The sequence below is a fragment of the Budorcas taxicolor genome, chromosome 9 (assembly GCF_023091745.1).
Source record: "Budorcas taxicolor isolate Tak-1 chromosome 9, Takin1.1, whole genome shotgun sequence".
NCBI classification, from domain to species: Eukaryota; Metazoa; Chordata; class Mammalia; order Artiodactyla; family Bovidae; genus Budorcas; species Budorcas taxicolor.
The window spans coordinates 32,024,913-32,050,351 of NC_068918.1; the positions used below are offsets into that span (position 1 = coordinate 32,024,913).

Here is a 25,439-nt window from a genome sequence, read left to right on the forward strand (position 1 = left end):
TTCACATTTTTCTAATAATGAGCGATGTTGAGCATCTTTTAATGTGTTTATTATCTATCTATATGTTGTCTTTGGAGAAATATCTGTTTAGGTCTTTTACCCACTTTTTGATTGTTTTTTTTTTTTTTTCTGGTATTAAGTTGTATGAGCTGCTTGTATATTTGGAAGTTAATCCTTTGTCAATTGTTTCCTTTGCTATTATCTTCTCCTATTCTGAGGGATGTCTTTTCACTTTGCTTATAGTTTCCTTTGCTGTGCAAAAGCTTTCAAGTTTAATTAGGTCCTACCAGTTTATTTTTGTTTTTATTTCCATTACTCTGGGAAGTAGGTCTTCGAGGATCTTGCTATGATTTATATCACACAGTGTTCTGCCTATGTTTTCCTCTAAGAGTTTTATAGTTTCTGGTCTTACATTTAGGTCTTTAATCCATTTTGAGTTTATCTTTGCATAATATATTAGGAAGTGCTCTAATTTCATTCTTTTAATGTAGCAGTCCAGTTCTCCCAGCACCACTTATTAAAGAGACTGTCTTTTCCCCATTGTATATTCTTGCCTCTGTTGTCAAACATAAGGTGCCCATAGGTGCATGGGTTTATCTCTGGGCTTTCTCTCTTCTTCCATTGATCTATATTTCTGTTTCTGTGCCAATACCATACTCTCTTGATGACTCTAGCTTTGTAGTAGTCTGAAGTCAGGAAGGATGATTCCTCCAGCTCCATTCTTCTTTCTCAATATTACTTTGGATATTCAAGATCTTTTGTGTTTTCATATGAATTGTGAAATTTTTTATTCTAGTTCTGTGAAAAATGCCATTGTAATTTGATAGAGATTGCATTGAATCTGCAGATTGCTTTTGGAAATATAGTCATTTTCACAATATTCTTCCCACCCAGGAGCATGAACTATCTCTCCATCTGTTTATGTCACCTTTGATTTCTTTGATCAGTGTCTTAATAGTTTTCTGTATACAGCTCTTTTGTCTCCTGGACTGCTTGCCCAGTCATGTCTAACACTTTGTTAGACAGGCATTCCTGTCCCTCAGCATCTCCCAGAGTTTGCTCAACTTCATGTACATTGCATTGGTGATGCCATCCAGTCATCTCATCCTCTGCTGCCCTCTTCTCCTTAGGTAGGCTTATTCCTAGGTATTTTATTCTTTTTGTTGCAATGGTAAATGAGATTGGTTCATCAATTTCTCTTTCTCATTTTCCATTGATAGAGTATAGGAATCCTAATGATTTCTGTGTACTGATATTGTATCCTGCAACTTTACTAAATTCACTTATTAGCTCTAGTAATTTTGTGATAGTATCTTTCAAGTTTTCTATGCATAGTGTCATGTCATCTGCAAACAGTGAGAGTTTTACTTCTTATCCAATCTGTTGTTGTTCAGTCGCTCAGTTGTGTCTGACTCTTTGCAACCCCACGGACTGCAGCACACCAGGCTTTACTGTGCGCTGTCCTTCACTGTCTCCCAGAGTGTGTTCAAACTCATGTCCATTGAGTCAATGATGCCATGCAACCATCTCATCCTCTGTCGCCCCCTTCTCCTGCCTTCAATCATTCCCAGCATCAGGGTCTTTTCTAATCAGTTGGCTCTCTCACCAGGTGGCCACAGTATTGGAGTTTCAGTTTCAGCATCAGTCGTTCCAGTGAATATTCAGGGTTGATTTTCTTTAGAACTGACTGGTTTATTCTTCTTGTTCTCCAAGGGACTCTCAAGAGTCTTCTCCAGAACTATAGTTCAAAAGCATCCGTTCTTTGGTACTCAACTTCTTTATGGTTCATTTCTCACATCCATACTAATGGATGTGACTAACGGAAAAACCATAGCTTTGACTATACAGAACTTTGCTGGCAAAGTGATACCTCTTCTTTTGAAATCACAGTCCAGGTTTGTCATAACTTTTCTTCCAAGAAGTAAGTGTCTTTTAATTTCATGGCTGCAGTCACTGTCCCCAGTGATTTTGGACCTCAAGAAAACAAAGTCTGTTACTGCTTCCATTTTTTTCCCCATCTATTTGCCATAAAGTGATGGGGCTGGATGCCATGATCTTCATTTTTTGAATGCTGAGTTTTAAGCCAGCTTTTCCACTTTCCTCTTTTATCCTCATCAAGAGGCTCTTTAGTTCCTCTTTGCTTTCTGCCATCAGGGTGGTTTCATCTGCATATCTAAGATTATTAATGTTTTTCCTAGCAATCTTGATCCCAACTTGACTTCATCCAGCCCAGCATTTCACATGATGCACTCTGCATGTAAGATAAATGAGCAGGGTGACAATATACAGCCTTGACATACTGCTTACCCAATTTGGATCCAGGCCATTGTTGTCTGGTTCTAACTGTTGCTTCTTAACCAGCATACATGTTTCTTAGGAGGCAGGTAAGGTGATCTGGTGTTCCCATCTCTTTAAGAATTTTCCATAGTTTGTTGTGATCCACACAATCAAAGGCTTTAGCATAGTCAATGAAGCAGAAGTAGATTTTTTGGAATTCTCTTGCTTTTTCTATAATCCAAAAATGTTGGCAATTTGATATGTAGTTCCTCTGCCTTTTCTAAACCCAGCTTGTACATTCTTGGTTCATGTACTGTTGAAGCCTAGTTTGAAGGATTTTGAGCATTACCTTGCTAGTATGTGTAATGAGTGCAATTGTGTGATAGTTTGAGAATTCTTAGGCAATGCCCTTCTTTGGTATTGGAATGAAAACTGATCTTGCCCAGTCCTGTGGACACTGCTGAGTTTTCCAAATTTGCTGGCATATTGAGTGCAGCACTTTAACAACATCATCTTTTAGGTTTTGAAATAGCTCAGCTGGAGTTCTATCACCTGCACTAGCTTTGTTTGCAGTAATGCTTCTTAAGGCCCACTTGACTTCACATGAGGATGTCTGGCTCTAGGTGAGTGATCACATCATTGTGGTTATCCAGGTCATTAAGACCTTTTCTGTTTATTCTTGCCACCTCTTCTTAATATCTTCTGCTTCTGTTAGGTCCATACCATTTCTGTCCTTTATTGTGCCCATCTTTGCATGACTTTATTTTTTGGGCTCCAAAATCACTGCAGATGGTGATTGCAGCCATGAAATTAAAAGACGCTTACTCCTTGGAAGAAAAGTTATGACCAACCTAGACAGCATATTAAAAAGCAGAGACATTACTTTGCCAACAAAGGTCTGTCTAGTTAAGGCTATGGTTTTTCCAGTAGTCGTGTATGGATGTGAGAGCTGGACCATAAAGAAAGCTGAAAGCCGAAGAATTGATGCTTTGAACTGTGGTGTTGGAAAAGACTCTTGAGAGTCCCTTGGACTGCAAGGAGATCCATCCTAAAGGAAACTAGTCCTGAATATTCATTGGAAGGACTGATGGTGAAGCTGAAACTCCAGTACTTTGGCCACCTGATGCAAAGAACTGACTCATTTGAAAAGACCCTGATGCTGGGAAAGATTGAAGGCAGGAGGAGAAGGGGACGACAGAGGATGAGATGGTTAGATGGCATCACCAACTCAATGGACATGAGTTTCAGTAAACTCTGGGAGTTGGTGATGGACAGGGAGGCCTGGCGTGCTGCAGTCCATGGGTTTGCAAAGAGTCGGACATGACTCAGTGACTGAACTGAACTGATACAGAGAACAAACATACAAGTACATGGTGTGTCCACCCTGACTGGTCATCAAATATCAAATCATGTAATGCAACTGCTTACTGCAAATGCTATGCAGAGGAACACAGTTTTAATGTTTTATTTTGATGTAATTTTATATTTACAGAAGTTCAAAGAACTTGTGTTTTGCTCTTTTCCAGATTTACCAATTATTAATATTTTGCCACATTTGCTTTATCTTGTGTTCTTTTTTCCTGAACAACTGGAGAGCACTTTGTTGACATATTGTCACTTTATCTAGAAATATTTCAGTGTTTATTCCCTAAGAATAAGGGCTTTCAAAATAAATTTTTATCAACACATAAAGTTAACATAAAAACCATCAGAATAAATTTTAAGAAGTGCTAACTACAAAGAAAAACACTCTGCCTTCGTTTCACACAGGAGGAAAATCTGGACCTGTTTTGCTTACTGTGATATTCCCAAACCTGCCATAGGGCCTGGCATAGAGCAGGCTTTTTTTTCTTTAGAGTCATTTATTTATTTTTGGCTGCTTTGGGTCTTCACTGCTGAGTGTGGGCTTTCTCTCATTGCTGTGGTTGCGGGGGAGCTACTGTTCTTGCAGTGTGCAGGCTTCTCATTATGCCGGCTTCTCTTGTTGCGGATCATGGGCCCCAGGACATGGGCTCAGGAGTTGTGGCACACAGGCTTAGTTGCTGTGCCGCATGTGGGATCTTTTGGACCAGGGATTGAATGTGTGTCCCCTGCATTGGCAGGTAAATTCTTAACCAGTGACCACCAGGGAAGCCCCACAGCAGGTCTTCAATAAATACTGTTACTATCTAAATGTGATGGTGTGATACTACATAACCACATTTCTAAGCAAAGTATTTCTAAAATAAAGCAAAGACAATGACAGCAAGATATTCAGTCATTTCTTTATTATTAACACCAATGATTAGTAATTAACCAGTTATAAAAAGAGTAAAAGCCTTCCGATATAAAGGACTGACAGGAAATTACCTTTGTAAGATGAGACAAACAGGTTAGAATGTAAGTAAGTGGGACTTTGGTCCCCTTCTGGGCCCCCTGCAGGGACCTGCTCTCTCCTCACAGGTAGCGGTTCCTGATGTATTCTCGGTACATGGAAGTGTCTTCTTTCCCCAGGGGCTGCATGATACCTTGACTGGCCTGGATGTGGGCATGGAAGATCTCTGTAGACTTTTTGTCTACTTTTGGAGGCTGAACCTCATAGATGTTGTCTTGGGAGAAAGCGGAGATAGGTGTTCTGTAGAAGAGAAGGGAGGACAGAGCAACATTAAAGAAAATAAAGGACCACAGGGACCTGTGACCTAAAGAGAACTTGAGAGTCACTGACCTTAAATGAGTGAACTTAGTAACAAGCAGTGGTAGTGACCTCTCGGCTGGCTTCCTCCCCTGCACGGAGGACAGCAAGGACAGTGCCTACCCAGGGAGCTTTCCCCTTGTGTAGGCTGGGTGGGCCCCCCTCCTCTGTTCCTGCAGCTCTGAGCACACCCATGTCTGTGTGCCCATCTGCCTCTCTCCCAGGACTCAAGTAACTTTAAGTGGGGGCTGGACAGACATTTTTGCTCCCTTTTCCTGGTATCTGGTATGTACCCAGTAGTTTTTTTTTTTTTTTATGGAAGACTTAGGAGGAATCAGTGAAGTAGGGGATACTAATGATTTTCTACCTCACACACTGATGGCACGAGTAAATGAGTTTATATCAGTAAAGTTCTCCCTTAGCCTAGTGCCTGGCACACTATTAGTGCTCAGTAATTAATAGTAAACTACTGTTAACAATTACTGGAGCATAATTCCTTATCTGCAGTTCTGAAATCCTCAAAGCTGTAATAACCAAACATGACTCTGCCAGCAAAACCTGACCCAGTTGAAACTCATCTGGTGGTACAACATGCAACAGTCATCCCATTTCATGTGAATATTAGTGTGTTTGTTTAGTTATCAGCCTCAGATCATGCAGGGGATGTTCTTATAAGGTCGCTGCTGCTGCTACTGCTAAGTCACTTCAGTCATGTCCGACTCTATGTGACCCCATAGATGGCAGCCCACCAGGCTCCCTCGTCCCTGGGATTCTCCAGCCAAGAACACTGGAGTAGGTTGCCATTTCCTTCTCCAGTGCATGAAAGTGAAAAGTGAAAGTGAAGTCGTTCAGTCGTGTCCGACCCTTAGCGACCCCATGGACTGCAGCCTACCAGGCTCCTCCGTCCATGGGATTTTCCAGGCAAGAGTACTGAAGTGGGGTGCCACTGCCTTCTCCTATAAGGTCGCTAACACCCCCCAAATTCTGAATTCTGAAACACATCTGGCTTTAGGCTTTTTAGATGAAAAGTTGGAAATCTGTAATAGGCAGCTTCCTTCCTTTCGGGGGTGATTTGAAAAGCACCCAAGAACTTCTCAATTCAAAAGTATCCCTCTATTCCTGCCCCACCTAGCCTGCCACAGTGCTTGAAATTTCCATCCACCCTTGGGGAAGGCACTGTCTCCAAAAAAGACCTTGTCAAAGTGTAGCTGGGTGCCTGACACATCCTCAGTTCATCACATTACGAACCCTGCTAGTTACTACATCTTTAGCTGGGGCAGGCCCTCTAGGAATGAGTCAACCATCAAATCAGGTGTGCTGCAGAGTGAGTGCGCATGGAAGGTCAAGATGAGGCCATGGGTAGGCGAGGATGCTAGCTAGACCTTGTGAGGAACTGGGGGGTACAATGACAACACACTCCACCACTTAGCCCAGCGCTTGCCCTGCAGGGGGAAGGGATAGTTCTCCACTTCAGGGTACTAAGATAACAGAGAAAACATCTGGAGAATCTGTTCTGCTGAGTTGGGACCTCAACCATGCTCATGCACATCTTCTCCCGGGAACAGAAAAGCATCCCGGATACCTGGCTGTTTAGTTAGCTGGGACCCTTGGAGCTGGGGCAGGGAGGCGGGATTCCAGGCAGTCAGAAGCAGAAATGAACCTCAGACGCAGCTAGGTCTGTACTTGCAATGTCAGCGTTTTGTGGGACACTAGGCAGGCGCAGTGAGTGACACACAGTTGGAGACAAGAGTTGTACAGTAAAGCCCTCCATTCTCACAGGATGCATTACAGTTAAACTTGGGTCTTTCTTTCTTAAAGCTTCCTTGGTGGCTCAGATGGTAAAGAGTCTGCCTGCAGTGTGTGAGACCCAGGTTCAATACCTGGGTCAAGAAGATCGCTTGGAGAAGGAAATAGCAACCTACTCCAGTATTCTTGCCTGGAAATTCCCATGGACAGAGGAGCCTGGCGGGCTACAGTTCATGGGGTCCCAAAGAGTCGGACATAACTGAGTGACTTTATTCTCTTTCTTACTCTTCTAAAAAAGTCATGGTATCTCCCTGTACTTTGCCTTTAGAAAACTAATACATCCTGTCGTGGCTGGAGACTCTGCTTTAACAATGGCTTTGAAATAAAACATAACTCAAGGCAGAATGTGCTTTCTGGAAGTCAACCTCAACTGTTTGATCTCGGGGGTAATATAATGAAACTCAAATTTAGTAAATGGTTTATGAAATACTCCCATTTTTCCAAAGCACTATAATAATTTCACATAATCTTAGACTATATCCTTATGTAAGAAAATAAAAACCAAAGGATATAGTGATTTACTTAAAATTAAAAAAAAAAAAAGGCCAAGGTGAAAGAATCTTGAGATGTCTGAATCTCAGTTTGAATGCCAGCTTGGCAGCAGTGTTTTTCTTCAAAATATAAGTTAGTTATTCAAATATCTGTGGTTAACATGAGGAATAATTGGGATAATTAATATGTGAACTCTTCTTAATTTTCCCTCACAAAAACAGAGCAACTCCTCAGTCATTTACACAATTCAAAACAAGATGCTAAAATCTTTTAACAGTTGATAATATTCCAGGTCAAGCCATTTCAACCTGAACCCTTAAAAAGGGGCTCCATTAGTGGTTTTAGAGATTGCCATCAAAGTGCCAGCCACAGCAACACCTCCTGCACCACACCATCCACACCTGCCTAGCGTCTACATCCTCCATTTTACAGATGAGACACTTGAAGTCCATTTAAAAATGGAACTAACGGTTTCTGTGCTTTGAAGCCAGACCTTGGCCTGGAACCCTGTGTACATTAACCAAGAGCTTTCTGGCTGGCATCACACCAAAAAGGTACCAAACCTTAATGCAAGTGAGAAAGGGAGAATCCAGGTCATTGTTTTGTCCTTCAGAAGCTCAGCCGAGTAGCCAGGTGGGCAGGCTGGAGGGAGAGCAGTAGAGCCGGGCCAACCATGAATGGGGCCACGGAACAGCCGCTTCCACCCAGTGCCTAGGGTTTCTTATCAGGAGTCCTCACTCTACTTCTCAGTAAACAGTATCACTGCCGTGTGGAATAATGAAAAACGCATTACAAAGACGGGAAATATGAAATGTCCAACCTCAGCTTTTAATGGTGTCAGACTGAGTGGCAGGTGGGTTTAGGGCTCCAGCACTACCTCAGTGTGGTTTCAAAACAATGTAGGGAGTCAGAAAATGCATTAATCAGCCCTTTTATCTTTTTCATTCAGACAAGATTCAAAGTCTATATTAAACAATGGAATTGTTATGTTAGAATGTTTATTATTGGATTTGGGCCAGAAAGGAGCTTAAGACATACCCAATACTTTTGGCACGATCAGAAAGAGGAACGGGAAGAAAGGGATTTACAAAAAACTCTTTGTCTCCTCATTGTACTTGCACATCAAGAAATCTATCCCAATGAGCTCTTCCTGGTCTTAAGGCAGTGGTTCTTCAGGTATGGTCACCAGACCAGGGGCATCTGTGCCACCTGGGAATGTGCTAGAAATACAAATTCTCAGGCCTGATTCCAGGCCTGCTGAGTCAGACACTCCAGGGATGAGGCCCAGCAAAGGTGTTCAGTAATGGGCCCTCTAGGTGATTTTGCTACTCATTATATCTTGGGCTCCAAGATCACTGCAGATGGTGACTGCAGCCATGAAATTAAAAGACGCTTACTCCTTGGAAGAAAAGTTATGACCAATCTAGACAGCATATTGAAAAGCAGAGACATTACTTTGTCAACAAAGGTCCATCTAGTCAAGGCTATGGTTTTTCCAGTGGTCACATATGGATGTGAGAGTTGGGACTGTGAAGAAAACTGAGCACCGAAGAATTGATGCTTTTGAATTGTGGTGTTGAAGACTCTTGAGAGTCCCTTGGACTGCAAGGAGATCCAACCAGTCCATCCTAAGGGAAATCGGTCCTGGGTGTTCATTGGAAGGACCAATATTAAAGCTGAAACTCTAGTATTTTGGCCACCTCATGCAAAGAGCTGACTCATTTGAAAAGACCCTGATGTTGGGAAAGATCGAAGGCAGGAGGAGAAGGGGATGACAGAGGATGAGATGGTTAGATGGTATCACTGACTCAATGGACATGAGTTTGTGTAAACTCCGGGAGTTGGTGATGGACAGGGAGGCCTGACACACTGCAGTCCATGGGGTTGCAAAGAGTCGGATATGACTGAGAGACTGAACTGAACTGAAAGGTTGAGAATCTTTGGTCTGAGACCAAACTCTAATCTAAAATGCTAAATAAAATCTTATTTGCAGTCAGTCAACAGCACTGAACATTTTAAAGTAGGAATTTCTTCTTAAATGATGTCCTACCACCAGCCCTACATTGAGCAGGCATCATTTAACACTTAACTGTAAAGATATAAGTAGCAATATTCCATTTCCTAATGAGGAGACACTTGATTTCCCTGTTGGCTTATGCAAGGCAAGGAGGAAACATAAAAACATCCAAGACCCTCACAAGGGGGTGCTGGCGGGCACCTTGTCTCTGAGGGCACTGGAAAGGGATGGAGGTAATCCCAATAACACTCCCAACACTATGTGCATTAGTCTTTTTATTAGCTTAAATGGCCTTTGTTTATGAGTGAAAAGACCAGTATTTCAACACTAAGTGATGTCGAAATTATGAGACTATTTTCTTATTCATTCTAGTAGAGAGAGATGGCTTATTATTGTGCTTTCATAGCGGAAAAAAAGGTTCCACATTTCTCTCCTGTCCATTAACAGAATTATTGTTTTTGGCTTCTCCCCACAGTCTTCTTCAAATCCTAGTAGTCTTTTTGGAGATGAAATATTATTAAAAATTTGCAGGCTCATTTCTCTTATCTACAAAACCAAGGCCCATTTTCAGGGGGTCTCTGTATCTCCCCTCAAGAAATGTTGCAGTCTTAACTAGTTCATTTATGCACTGCTGAACCCACACAGTGCACCGAAGATTATGACACTTAGCCTTAACTGCTTCGCAGAGGTAAAGTATCCACCTGTCAATGCAGGAGACATGGGTTTGATACCTGGGTTGGGAAGATCCCCTGAAGTAGGAAATGGTGACACACTCCAGTATTCTTGCCTGGAAAACTCCAAGGACAGAGGAGCCTGGTAGGCTACGGTCCAGGGGTAGTAAAGAGTCAGACATAACTGGGTACACACGTGCACACACACACACACACACACACACACACGAGAAACAGTTTAGGCAGAAATTCATTAGACATACTACATGTTTTTAAAGAAGATCCTTATTGGTGCCCTTTTATGCTCTATCTTCTTTCTTTCTAAAATAAATATATTTACTTGGCTGCTCTGGGCCTTAGTTGCAACACACAGGATCTTCAATTTTCATTGTGCCATGTGGGATCTAGTTCCCTGACTAGGGATCGAACATGGGCTCCCTACATTGGGAATGTGAAGTCTTAGCCACTGGACCACCAGGGAAGTCCTTATGCCTTTTCTTAAATATGCTCTTACTTGTTTGCTTATGATGTGACCATGTACTAAAATATCTGTATCTTATACTTGGATGCGTGACTAATGTTTGAGTCCATTTAAAAGTTCCTATTGATGACTTTTCTAACTTAAACATATTGCTGCTAAGTCACTTCAGTCGTGTCCGACTATATGCGACCCCAGAGACGACAGCCCACCAGGCTCCGCCATCCCTGGGATTCTCCAGGCAAGAACACTGGAGTAGGTTGCCATTTCCTTCTCCAATGCATGAAAGTGAAAAGGGAAAGTGAAGTCACTCAGTCATGTCCGACTCTTTGCAACCCCATGGACTGCAGCCTACCAGGCTCCTCCGTCCATGGGATTTTCCAGGCAAGAGTACTGGAGTGGGGTGCCATTCCTACCAATCCTTTGGCCACCTGATGTGAAGAACTGACTCATCTGAGAAGACCCTGATGCTGGGAAAGACTGAAGGCAGGAGGAGAAGGAGAGGACAGAGGATGAGATGGTTGGATGACATCACCAACTCAATGGACATGGGTTTGGGTAGACTCCTGCAGTTGGTGATGGATAGGGAGGCCTGGTGTGCTGTGGTTCATGGGGTTGCAAAGAGTCGGACATGACTCAGTAACTGAACTGAGCTGAAGCATTTGTTGATTTGACAAGAAAATATTTAACTGGTCAGATTGAAATGTTTTCTGGATTTAGTAATGTCATGATGATTTGTGGTTGGTCATAGAATTAGACAATACTTGAATAATTTCAATAATCTTATACTTGTGATACTTTTCCAATATGCTAAAATCTTATACTTTTTCTACAATGAGCATTTTGTCACACACCAAATCCATATGGCTTTTCCAGAAACTTTAGTAACGGTTCTAAGCACAAGATATACATCCCCCCTGTTGCTATCACAAACACCAAGTTTTCCCAAGTTGCTGTTTTCACATCACCAAATGGTTCTCTGTTGTTCATGACTGAGTGACAAAATTAAAAGAATATTTCAGCTGAAGAGACCCTTATGTAAGACCTTGTCCAACAGCTTTACTTGCAGACAATGGCCATTAGGTCATTCCTCAGGGCAGGATCAAAGTTAATCAGATGCTCTGGTCTCAGTGGCGCAAAAACCTCAGCAAACGTCTTAAAAGAATAAGAAAGCATCAATCCTTTCTTATTCTAACTCTTTCTCTGCCGGCCTTGTAATTTTTATTAGGAAATAACATCGCTTTTCACCTTCCTGGCAGAGAGGGGCCTATGGCACACATTGCCATGCAGTGATTTTCTCTCTTTCAAGCTTTTAATACTGCTCAGAGCCTTTAGCCTTCAGTTTGTGGGTACCATTCTAACATCTTTTTGTGACCATCCATTGCTTCTCTTAAGCCCCCTTATTAGGCTGCTTGATCTTGTATCTTTCCAACTAAGTACTCAAACACTGAAGTCTAGTCATGAATCTATGCTACAAAGATGATACAGTGAGAATGTGTTTGGTTCTTTGAGTTAAAAAAAAAAATCAAGATACTGCTGTATATTACACCCATTCTGTGTACAAGTATAGACACCTAAGTCCAAAATATAGCTCTCAAACCATGCTTGTCCAGTATGGTAGCCATTAGCCACATGTGGCCATTTATACTTATATTAAATACAATTTAAAATTCCTCAGTAGCAATAACCACATTTCAAGTTCCTTAAAACCACATGCAGCTAGTGGCTACTGCACTGGACAGTACAGTATAGAACATTTCCATTATTATAGAAAGTTCAACTGGAATTTTCTAGAAACTCCTGCTAATTTTTTTTCCTTGGGAATTCTGAGTATCTCTTTCTAAACACATTGCCCTAATGTCTCTGCATAACACTTATCATTATCTGATCTTTTATTGTTTATATACTTACAAGAATGTGAATTCTGTCTTGTTTACCTTTATCCCCAATGCCCAGAGGAGTATCTGACATATAGTAAACATTCAATAATTATTTCCTGAATGCATGAATGATGTCTGGTTAAGGAAGATGATTTTATCTTGAATTTCTAAATTAAGAATCTGAATGCAGTATGATTTGGTTTACTCTGGATGATAGGGAGGTAGGATTCCCCAACAGAAGTCTGACAAATTTTAAGTTCCTTTCCTCAGATAACCCATAAAGACAACAGGGGCTTTATGTCCTATCTAGGACACTGTCCACTTCCCTCAGGGGAAGTTGTGGTGGTTTCTAGTGGCACAAAATTATCAACGCTCAAGAAACAAGAGTGAGGCAGGAGGGGTGTGTTCTAATCACCCATTTACGCTACTTATTGCATGCTAAGTCACTTCAGTAGTGTCCGACTCTTTGTGATCCTTTAGACTGTAGCCCGCCAGGCTCCTCTGTCCGTGGGATTCTCCAGGCAAGAATACTGTAGTGGGTTGCCATGCCCTCCTCCAGGGGATCTTCCTGAGCCAGGGATCGAACCCGCATCTCTTAAGTCTCCTGCATTGGCAGGCGGATTCTTTACCACTAATGCCACCTGGGAAACCCATAACAATTACTTAAGATTAACAAATTCACTAAATGGGCTGAAATCAAGAGGAATGCATCAATCTTCAAACCACTTGTAATAAAACAAAAGGCAAACTGCTGCTAAGTCGCTTCAGTTGTGTCCGACTCTGTGCGACCCCATAGATGGCAGCCCACCAGGCTCCCCCATCCCTGGGATTCTCCAGGCAAGAACACTGGAGTGGGTTGCCATTTCCTTCTCCAATGCATGAAAGTGAAAAGGGAAAGTGAAGTAGCTCAGTCCTGTCTGACTCTTTGCAACCCCATGGACTGCAGCCCACCAGGCTCCTCTGTCCATGGGATTTTCCAGGCAAGAGTACTGGAGTGGGCTGCCACTGCCTTCTCCAACAAAAGGCAAAAGATGTCCCTATATCCTGGGAGGCAGGCTCTGCCTATGTAATTCACTTTTAAATAGCCTGTCAAGGCAGGTTCAATGTTGGAGATATGGGTAAGCACATTTGCTGCCTTCCTCTCCACAGGCTTCCTTGGTGGCTCAGATGGTAAAGAATCTGCCTGCAATGCAGGAGACCTTGGTTCGATCCCTGGGTTGGGAAGATCCCCTGGAGAAGGGAATGGCTACCTACTCCAGTATTCTACCCTGAAGAATTCCATGGACACAGGAACCTGGCAGGTTACAATCCATGGGGTCACAAAGAGTTGACTGAGCGACTGACCCCAAGGGCACTTTCATGTATCTTTGGGTAGACATACATGAAATCACAAAGTTAAGGCCACAGGCTTGAGGGCTAAGCACTTATCTATGCATTAGGACATGAAACCATGTTATTAGCAGCTGCTAACATTCTAAACATCATCAAGGTAAAAATTACAAAGAAAAATTATTTCTTGACAGCAACTCTATCTTACACACACAAAATGCTATGAACCTAATGCATGACTTCCCCAAAGTCCAATTAAAATTTCAGTCTTGTTATGCCATTGAGAGCTGGCATGAACATGATACAGAATAGTGTACAAATCTGGTTCCTTCAAATCCAAACACATTCCAAACCCTTTTAGCAGCTGCTATTATAATGGATGACTGGACTGTCCTCCAGCAGGGACACTGGAAGGGATGTTAGAAATTTCACAAGCAGGTTAAAATGCATTAAAGCAAAGATGACAATAATGCCAGTCCCTAAACAACCCACCATTAGAAGAAGCAAGAGGTGTGATGAGAAGGAACTGAAGAATATAATCTGTGCTGATGGAACATAAAATGTACAACCTTGAAGATCGAGGGAGCAGGCAGCACTGTCTGTACATAAGGCCCTTCAAAGGCTCAGCAGTAGGAATCTCAGCTCCTTAGATAGTTTAGGTCTTTGTAGAGTTTGATAGGAGAGGAGTAGGTGCCATTGGGTATGGAGTATGAGGACAGCAAAACTTGCTGTGTTTCTCTAACACTTCTCTGCCTTCAGTGTGTCAGGAGGCATGTCAGTGACAGGCCAGCCAGAAAAGCACTGCAGTCTCACCAAAGTTAGGATTTTATGCCTAAGCCTAAAAGCCACATCAACAAGAGAGAAAAGTTATTTATAGATCCAAGTACAGTTCAGTTCAGTTGCTCAGTCGTGTCCGACTCTGCAACCCCATGAATCGCAGCACGCCAGGCCTCCCTGTCCATCACCAATGCCCAGAGTTCACCCAAACTCTTGTCCATCGAGTTGGTGATGCCATCCAGCCATCTCATCCTCTGTTGTCCCCTTCTCCTCCTGCCCTCAATCCCTCCCAGCATCAGGGTCTTTTCCAATGAGTCAACTCTTTGAATGAGGTGGGCAAAGTACTGGAGTTTCAGCTTTAGCATCATTCCTTCCAAAGAAATCCCAGGACTGATCCTTTAGAATGGACTGGTTGGATCTCCTTGCAGTCCAAGGGACTCTCAAGAGTCTTCTCCAACACCAAAAGTTCAAAAGCATCAATTCTTCGGCACTCAGCTTTCTTTATAGTCCAACTCTCACATCCATACAATGACCACAGGAAAAACCATAGCCTTGACTAGATGGACCTTTGTTGGCAAAGTAATGTCCTGCTTTTGAATATGCTATCTAGGTTGGTCATAACTTTCCTTCCAAGGAGTAAGCGTCTTCTAATTTCATGGCTGCAATCACCATCTGCAGTGATTCTGGAGCCCAAAAAAGAAAGTCTGACACTGTTTCCACTGTTTCCTCATCTGTTTCTTATGAAGTGATGGGACCAGATGCCATGATCTTAGTTTTTTGAATGTTGAGTTTTAAGCCAACTTTTCACTCTCCTCTTTCACTTTCATCAAGAGACTTTTTAGTTCCTCTTCACTTTCTGCCATAAGGGTGGTATCATCTGCATATCTGAGGTTATTCGTATTTCTCCCAGCAATCTTGATTCCAGCTTGTGCTTCTTCCAGCCCAGCGTTTCTCATGATGTACTCTGCATATAAGTTAAATAAGCAGAGTGACAATATACAGCCTTGACATACTCCTTTTCCTATTTGGAACCAGTCTGTTGTTCCATGTCCAGTTCTAACTGTTGCTTCCTGACCTGCATACAGGTTTCTCAAGAGGCAGGTCAGGTGGTCTGGTATTCCCATCTCTTTCAGAATTTTCCACAGTTTATTGTGATCCACACAGTCAAAGGCTTTGACATAGTCAATACAGCAGAAATAGATGTTTTTCTGAAACTCTCTTGCTTTTTCCATGATCCAGCGGATGTTGGCAATTTCATCTCTGGTTCGTCTGCCTTTCCTAAAACCAGCTTGAACATCTGGAAGTTCATGGTTCACGTATTGCTGAAGCCTGGCTTGGAGAATTTTCAGCATTACTTTACTAGCATGTGAGATGAGTGCAACTGTGCGGTAGTTTGAGCATTCTTTGGCATTGCCTTTCTTTGGGATTGGAATGAAAACTGACCTTTTCCAGTCCTGTGGCCACTGCTGAGTTTTCCAAATTTGCTGGCATATTGAGTGCAACACTTTCACAGCATCATCTTTCAGGATTTGAAATAGCTCCACTGGAATTCCATCACCTCCACTAGCTTTGTTTGTAGTGATGCTTTCTAAGGCCCACTTGACTTCACATTCCAGGATGTCTGGCTCTAGGTGAGTCATCACACCATCGTGATTATCTGGGTCATGAAGATCTTTTTTGTACAGTTCTTCTGTGTATTTTTGCCACCTCTTCTTAATATCTTCTCTCAGAGTTGCAGTAAAAGAATAAAGAATACTTCCCTCCTGCCCCAAACCTTTGGAGAGTAAGTTACAAACCTGCTTTTCTATCTTTCCTTAATGTTTGAATGGGTGTTGTCTATAAATAGCATTATTCTATAAAATAGTAGTACAATCTAGTAAAATCAGGAAATTAACGTTAATCCATTGCTGCCAGCTAATCCTTCAACCCCATGAAAACTTTTGCTGCTGCTGCTGCTAAGTCGCTTCAGTCGTGTCTGACTCTGTGCACCCCCATAGATGGCAGCCCACCAGGCTCCCCTGTCCCTGGGATTCTCCAGGCAAGAACACTGGAGTGGGCTGCCATTTCCTTCTCCAATGCATGAAAGTGAAAAGTGAAAGTGAAGTCGCTCAGTTGTGTCTGACTCTTTGCGACCCCATGGACTGCAGCCCACCAGGCTCCTCCATCCACGGGATTTTCCAGGCAAGAGTGTTGGAGCGGGGTGCCATTACCTTCTCTGAAAACTTTTGCTAGTGTCCTCCACTGTCCTTAATCTCAAAGGGAACTAGTCCAGCATTTCACATTGCAGTTGGTAGTCATGCCTCTTTAGTCTCCTTCCTTCTGGAACAGTTCCCCAGTCTCTTCCTTGATTTTCATGACCTTGACACTGAAGAATATAGATCAGTGACTTTGTAGAACAGCTCCATATCTGAGTTTGTCATGATTATTTTTGGCAGTTTCATAGCCAGCCTTCAAATTGGCCCCGCTTCCTATTATTCAAGGATTTTCCAGGTGGCACTAGTAGTAAGAAACCTGCCTGCCAGTGCTAGGAGACGTAAGAGACATGGGTTTGATCCCTGCTTCAGGAAGGTCCCCTGGAGGAGGGCATGGCAACCCACTCCAGTATTCGTCTGGAGAATCCCATGGACAGAGGAGCCTGGCAGGCTACAGTCCATAGAGCCACTAAAAATCGGACATGACTGAAAGATCCTAGCACACGCGTGCCTATTATTCAAACTCTCATGAGTCTCCTTTCACGTGGTACCAGAGTAGGTCTTTGTAAGCAAGAGCATAGAGCCAAAGTGGTTAGGTTACAGAAGTGGTTTCTTGGATCGCTTGATCTGGGGCAAGCAAACGTCATGTTGTGAGCCACCCTACATATAGGCCCAGATGGCAAGGAACTGAAGCGTCTAGCCAACAGCCAGGAGAAACTGAGGCCTGCCAACCATGTGAGCGAGCGTGGAAGTGGATTCTTCAGCCCTGGTTAAACCCCAAGATGTCTATCACTCGACAGCTGGACTTTAACCCTATAACAGACCTAAAACCAGAGTCACCCAATGAAGCCACTCTCAGATTCCTGACCCCAGAAACTGTGACAAAAATAAATGTTTGTTGGCTCCCAGTACATAATGCATACAGGCAGGAATATCATAGAAGTGATGGTGGGTGCTTTGGAGTGCACTCTGTTGCGTGACACACAATTTCAATTCATGCCATTACTAGTCATCTTTATTTTAGTCCCTTGATTAAAGTAGAATCTTCTGGGATTTTCCATTGTGAGGCTGCTCTTTTTTTTCTCTCTTAATTAATGAATATTTTGTGGGAGATGCTTTGAAACTATGTAAATATTCCTTCAAAGTTTCATTTATTGTTCTCAGTATGAGGTCTTGGATTTCTATCTTACGGGATGGGATACAGTGTGTCCCTGTCATTATTTGTTCTAATGTTCAAACTGTTTCAAATTCCACCTGAGTCCTTTCAGCCTGGCTCCTGTGTTCTCCGGACATGTCCTCATCATTCTTTAAGTGTGTCTTTGATTTCTGGCACAAGATGTTCTAAATTCATCATGTTCTCTGCCTGCCCCAGCCCTGAAATCAGTCATTTCTCCAAGGACCTCTGGTTCTTTTCAGTGGAAAATGGTATTATAGCCAAGGAGTGGGCACTGGGTGTACCTACTACCAATGGAATATCATTGCTCCCAAGCCCACTCAAAGGATATATATACATTTTAATATATTCATATATGTAAATATATACAACCATGCACACATACACATATGTATCTACAAATATATGCCACATATATTGTATATACTCTATAATATAAATGTATATATTTGTAAGTATAATATAAATACAGATTTATATCTTTAAATCCATATGTTCATACGCTATCTCTAATTGTAGGATACTCTGGGGCTTCCTTCATAGCTCAGTTGACAGAGAATCTGCCTGCACTGCAGGAGACCCCAGTTCGATTCCTGGGTCAGGAAGATCCCCTGGAGAAGGGATAGGCTATCCACTCCAGTATTCTTGGGCTCCCCTTGTGGCTCAGCTGGTAAAGAATCTGCCTGCAATGTGGGATACCTGGGTTCAATCCCTGGGTTGGGAAGATCCCCTGGAGAAGAGAAAGGCTACCCACTCCAGTATTCTGGCCTGGAGAATTCCATGGACTATACAAACTCACTTTCTTTCTGGGTTTATTCTGTCCTTCTCTCTTTGCGTATTAGTGACCTTCTTATTCAACAGTGAGAAACAAGGCTCCATTACCCTTATTATATTTCTTTAATTCATTCCCACATAAATAACCAGCCTCCCGTCACCACTGCATCCACCCCTTCCCCTACAAAGTATTAGTTGCTCAGTTGTGTCAGACTCTTTGCAACCCTATGGACTGTAGGCCGCCAGGCTCTTCTGTCCATGGGATTTCCCAGGCAAGAATACTGGAGTGGGTTGCCATTTCCTTCTCCAGTGGATCTTCCCGACCCAGGAATCAAATCCGGGTCTCTCGCATTGCAGGCAGACTCTTTACCATGGGAGCCACTAGGGAAGCCAAAGACGCCCTCTATTCAGGCACTGATTCCCTTCTCAGCGACACCACCCTCATGAATGCCTTGTTTATCCCCTTGGGCCCCAGGCCACCCCTCCACGTGGATACTCACACCCACTGCTCCCTGTTCAGCCTGCCCCTATCCATGGATGCCAGCCTCATGCACTCAGGCCTGAACGCCGCATACGGGATCTGTCCTCTGTAGGATGCCCCTGTCAATCCAGTTGGGCTCTGACAGGCTGTCACAGGCTGCCTCCCCTTGCTCTGCCCCAACTGATGGCTTTAGGGCTGACTTGTTCAGGGAGGGAAAGGGGTAGGGTAGGCCTCTGTGATTTTATAATGGATGTCAGCTCTGAAAGGAACATTCTCTCCCCACCCCACCCCCGGCCAGGTGAACTGTGAATCTCATCTGTAGTGGGTTCCAAATTTCTGGTTACACCAGAATACCTTGGAAGCTTGCAGAAATACAAATCTCAAGCAAACAAAAGACAGCACTAAAAATAGGGAGAAACCGAAGCATCCCTAAGTTATATAGATTATAGGGAGGCTTTCATTTTTCATTTTAGACTTATGGTTCCTCTTGACATTTTCTACATTTATACTTCTATGTGTATTCATAGGATTATGGCCCATGTTTTTTATAATTTTATATATTAAAAACATAATTAGCAGGATTATTAGTTTTTAAGCAATAAAAAATATATAGGATTCCAGACCCTATGGCTGGAGATTCTGATTCAGTACACCTGGGCTAAGGCCTGGGCATTTGTGCTTTACAAATTCTCCACTGACTGTAATAATCAGCCAGGTTGTGGAACCCCTCACTCCACCACCTCTTCCAGCTCCTGCAGCAGCTGTCTGAATATCCACCGGGCCTGCACCCAGCCCTCCATCACAGAGGGACATTGATAGAGATAAAACAACATGAGCTTTCTGAAAACTCAGGACAGTAGGATTTGGTTTGAGGGCTCTTGATCCTACTGATAACTGCTTCCAAAAATCAGTTTTCTCTGATTCTTATTTACTAAAGTGAGGGATAACTCTGAAAAGATGCAGGTTAAATGCCCTTCAAAACTGTCAAAGTCATCAGAAACAAGGACAGTCTATTGTCACTGCCAAAAGGACCCTAAGGGGACATGACACCTAATACAGTGTATCCTGGATGAAGTCTTGAAACAGAAAAAGGACTTTGGGTAAAAGTGAAGTGTGGATTTTAGGTAGTAATAAATGTCAACATCAGTTCACTATTTGCAAGTAATATACCATCCTAGGGGCTCCCCTGGTAGCTCAGCTGTAAAGAATCAACCTGCAATGCAGCAGATCCCAAGTTGATTCCTGGGTCAGGAAGATCCCCTGGAGAAGGGATAGGCTACCCACTCCAGTATTCTTGGGCTTCACTGGTGGCTCAGAGGGTAAAGAATCTACCTGCAATGCAGGAGACCTGGGTTCGATCCCTGGGTTAGGAAAACCCCCTGGGGAGGGCATGGCAACCCACTCCAATATTCTTGCCTGGAGAATCCCCATGGACAGAGGAGCCTGATGGGCTACAGTCCATAGGGTCACGAAGAGTCGGACACAACTGAGCAACTAAGCATAGGACAGCAGCACATACCATCCTGATGGAAGACATCACTAATAGGGAATACCGGGGTGCTGGGAATACTTGGGCATGTAGGAACTCTACAGAATTCTATAAATCTGAAGAGGTTCTACAATAAAAAGTGTTAGGAAAAAAAGATGCAGTTTACAGGGGATGTAATGGTGTGATGTGGCAAACTCGATGATAGCGCTCTGTAAATCCTCAGGAAAAGATGACAGTAATCAAATAGGCATGAGGGATATAAGCAGGGGTCATCACTTCCATGTGGGAGATGAGACAGGGGGCCATTATTGCAGCCCACTGGTCTGCGTTTCCAGGAGTGACAGCCCAGTGCTGCTGCTGTTCCAGGACATTTAAGGACAGAAGGGACAGACTGTTCCCCAAGGTCACCGTGGAAAGGTCTCAGAAATGACCAGTTGCCCTGCTTACAGGCAGGGAGGAAAGATGACTCTGGGAGGGGCAGGTGTATTCTTTGCCCTTTGAGAACAGCTGTTATGGGTTTGATGTGCAGCCTTTACTGGCAGAGAAGACCCAGTGCTGCACACAGTAACCAGTCCCTGTTGCCAGTGGCTCAAAGCCACGAGTGCTGTCATTAAACAACAGCCGAAAATGTTCAAGTCTACAAAGACTACAAAACCGTGCAGCCACTTATCACTGGGTGCGCAGTGTTGGTAATCAAACACTATGTGTTTGGGTATTTGTAATCATAGACACACCTGAAACAGAGGGAAAACTACATTTCTTTTTATTCTAGGACAGATAACACCTAATACAAAATGGGCGGGAAATTCTACAATTTATAAATTGTGTCCTGAATTAGAAGCATTTTACCCCCAAAATCATCGTACTTTGTTTGTCTAAAGCCAAAAGTCCTTTTAAAAAACACAAAGCAATCTTATTTGCCAAGCAGAAATAGAGACACATATGTAGAGAGCAAACATATGGGCATCAAGGGGGCAGGGCGGGGGTGGGATGAACTGGGAGATTGGGATTGACATATATACACTGTGGGGACTGACATATATACACCGTCGATACTATCTATAAAATAGATAACTAATCAGAGCCTACTGTATAGCTCAGAGGACTCTATTCAATGCTCTGTGATGACCTAAATGGGAAGAAAGAAAAAGGGGGAAAGATGTATACACACAGCTGATTCACTTTGCTGTACAGGAGAGACTAATGCAATGTTGTAAAGCAACTGTAGTCTAATAAAAATTAATTTAAAATTAAGAAACACAAACAATATTCTAATTTTACAGTCCTCAGAGAGAATGTAGAAGAGTATCATTCTCCCATACCAATAAAAATACCAACAGCTATGGCCTGAACATCAAAAGTGCCACCATCGCCACTCACGTATGTGTTTGTGGCAGGCTGTCCCTTCTGTCTCCTAGGGCAGCAAAAACACGTGCCCAACTGCAAGAATTACCCCCTTTGTTGCTAGAAGCATCCAGAAATGGGGTTACCTAGGCACCTGGGTGCTTGCTCCTGGGTAAACCAAGAGAGCCGGAGCTGCCTCTGCTTTGTGCATTGGCAGGCTATGTGGGTCAGAGTTTAGTAGCGGAAAACACAATCCACTCTAGGTAGACTAAACAAAAAGTGATTTTCATAGCATTTTCAGTGGCTTTCAGAATCCCTGGAGGGCTAAAGAGACAGGCTGTAGACCAGGCTGCCAGGACTGACTCCCCAAACCACACGGCAAATCCTCAGTGTGGCTGCTGCATCTGCCTAGATCAGGAAGGAATCCCAGCGGCTGCTGGCCGCAAACCAGCCACTTCAGCTAAAATCAGGAAGCTGCCACTGCGGTGGCCAGCTCAAGAGCATGTTGCCTTTGCCACAGTCTGCAAAATAAATACCCGACATATTGCTGCTTCTCGTATGACTCTATTCCAAATCAGACTCCTGTGAGTTTAAGTGGTGATTAGAATCTAAATCACATTTTGAACCTCAATTGCAAGGGTGTCTGAGATGTTATTTTTTTTGTTTTTCAACCTCTGCATGTAGGACAAGAAAATTCAAATGGATACTGAGCAATCTAATTTATATTATCTGTCACAGTCTGTCCCCTCTCATCATTCCTCTTGCTATAAGTAGAACCAGCTCCCTCCTCCATTCATCACTGCATCCCACTCAGAGTCCAGGATAACTGGGTTTTGTGCAGCTCTCCTTATCAAGTCCACACAAGGCTCCTTGTGACCTAGTGACCTATAAGTTAAAAGATGACCTGTCTGCTGTCAATGTACACTGGTGGCAAAGGAAAATGGAAGGATTCCAGAAAGGGAGAAAATGGAAACATACAATTGTCATTTGTATTAGTAGTCATCAAATTCCACTAGGTAAGAACGGTGAAATCACCTGCTTGCAAGATGGAGTGAGGTCTTTGGGTAGCCATCGGAAGGGCTCCCTCGTTCTGTTAAGCCCATGACCCAAATCCTAGCCATCTTGCATTAGCTGCCACAGAAATAAAGCTGACAGGCAGTCTCTCCCTTTTTTTAAAAAAATTTTCCTATCTCTACTTGTACTTTTTTTGGATGCCACCGAGGTAGTAATGCTTGATTAGCTAAATGCAGATAAACCACAAGATTATAGGCCCTACCATGTTCTCCCCATCTCCCCACCCCCCAGTCCCTGCATCACTGCGGGAGCAGCCACATCTGGGCCTTGCACTTTCAGCTGTCTCTGACAGTTTCTCTGAGAAAAGCCCTGGGTAAGGAGCAGTAGTGTGGCAATGCCTACTTCAGCAGCAAGGACAGCATGACCATGAGGCAGCAGTATGTCTCATTTAGGGACTAGCTTTGGGGATGGGTGAAAAATAGACCTTGAAGATCTGGGAAAAAGACAGCAGCAACATTGTTATTCGAATCTCTGAATCCTCATGTAAAACAGAACAACTAGGTAGCACGCAGCACTTACATCAAAACCAAGTGAGTTATCCACAGATCTCAAAGTATAAGCAGGTGGTAGATAAACCTCCAGCAGCCACAAAACCTGCAGGATATCAGTGTTGGTACGAAAGGAGTAAGTTAGGGCTGGGGAGACAACAGGGCATCTGCCAGACCTGAGACCAGGAGAACCCCAGAATAGGTAACAGGAATGCACTAGAAATGAGTGCAGGCTGATTTGAGCATAGCAGCTGAAACTGGGAGGGGTTTTACCCAATTCAGTGCCAGATGAGTGCCAGGGTTCTTGGTGGGTTCTGAAAGGAACTCAGGCAGTCTGGGCCACATTAACTCCTGAACCCTAAAACCAAAGCCCTCTTCCAGGCCAGGGTGCCATCTAAAGAGAAAATGCTGACAGTGGAGTCAAAATTGAGCACAACAGTGCCAGGAGACATGAGGGAAAGAGGAAGTCCAGATAAAAGTGGGGAAAAGGAAGAGATACAGAAAATGGCAACCCACTCCTGTATTCTCGCCTGGGAAATGCCATGGACAGAGGAGCCTGGTGGGCTACAATCCATGGGGTCGCAAAGAGCCGACATGACTAGGCAATTAATGGACAACAGGAAATATCAGAAAGCAAGAGGCCATGGTTTTAAACACTTCACGGTGATAACCAAAGAGGGAGTTCCATCAAGTTAGTGAGATTTTCTTGAACTGCACTTCCTTCTAACTATTCAGAAAAGCTAATTTTGCATAAGGAGCCACAGAAAAGTATCAACTTCCAAGCTCATAAGAAGTTACTAGGGAAATGAAAGAACATGGAACAGAATAACATCCCTCTGATGAAAGCATGCTGGAAAGACAACTTGATGGAAGAGGTCAAAACTGAAGCTGTTGGTGGGAATGTAAACTGGTACAGCCACTATGGAGAACAGTGTGGAGGGTCCTTAAGAAACTAAAAATAGAGCTACCACATGAGCCTGCAATCCCACTCCTGGGCATATATCCAGAGAAAAACATGGCCCGGAAGATACATGCACCCCAGTGTTCATTGCAGCACTGTTTACAATGGCCAAGACATGCAAACAACCTAAATGTCCATCAACAGAGAAATGGATAAAGAAGTCATGTATGTGTGTGTGCATGTGTATATAAAAACACACAATGGAATATTACTCGGCCATTAAAAAGAATGGAATAAGGCCATCTGCAGCAACATGGATAGATCAAGAGAGTGTCATACTGAGTAAAGTAAGTCAGACAGAGAAGGAGAAATATAAGACATCCCTTATATGTGGAATCTAAAAAGAAATGATACAAATGAACTTACTTTTAAAAAAAGAAAGAGACTCACAGAAAACGTGGCTGCCAGAGGGAGGGATACTTAGGGACTTTGGAAAGGTCATGTGCACACTGCTATATTTAAAATGGATAACCAACAAGGACCTACTGTATAGCACATGGAACTCTACTCAATGTCATGTGCCAGCCTGGACAGAAGGAGGGTTTGGGGGAGAATAGATACATGTATATGTATGGCTGAGTCCCTTCACTGTTCACCTGAAACTATCACAACATTGTTAATTGGCTATACCCCAATAAAAAATGTTTTCAGTGTTAAAAAATAAAAATAAAATTTTATTAAAAAAAAAAAAAGGAAACACTGAAGCACAGTATTTCAAAATGAGCTTAAAATATAAAACTCTAAAATTCAAAAAGAAATGAGAGGGGCTTCCTTGGTGGCACAGTGGATAAGAATCTGCCTACCAACGCAGGAGACACGCGTTTGATCCCTTGTCTGGGAAGATTCCACGTGCAGCTAAGCCTGTGCAGCACAGCTGTTGAGCCTGCCCCCTAGAGCCCAGGAGCCGCAATCACTGAGCCCCCGTGCCAGAGCTGTCGCAGCCCTCATGCACTGGGGCCCGTGCTCTGCAACAAGAGAAACCACCACAGCGAGAAGCCCACGCACCCAGACTGGAGAGTAGCCCCTGCTCGCCACAGCTGGAGAAAAGCCTGCAGCAGCGAATG

At 43.2% G+C, this 25,439-nt stretch overlaps 1 protein-coding gene across 1 annotated transcript in view; it reads right to left on the reverse strand.

Moving 5' to 3' along the window:
- Window positions 1-4,681: 4,681 nt before the first annotated feature.
- Window positions 4,682-25,439, reverse strand: part of FIG4 (FIG4 phosphoinositide 5-phosphatase) — a 183,768-nt gene continuing 163,010 nt past the window's right edge. Inside the window, exon 23 of the mRNA XM_052645719.1 lies at window positions 4,682-4,891. Within this exon, the coding sequence (XP_052501679.1) occupies window positions 4,714-4,891 (178 nt within the window). The 3' untranslated portion in view covers window positions 4,682-4,713. The remainder of the gene's footprint in view (window positions 4,892-25,439) is intronic.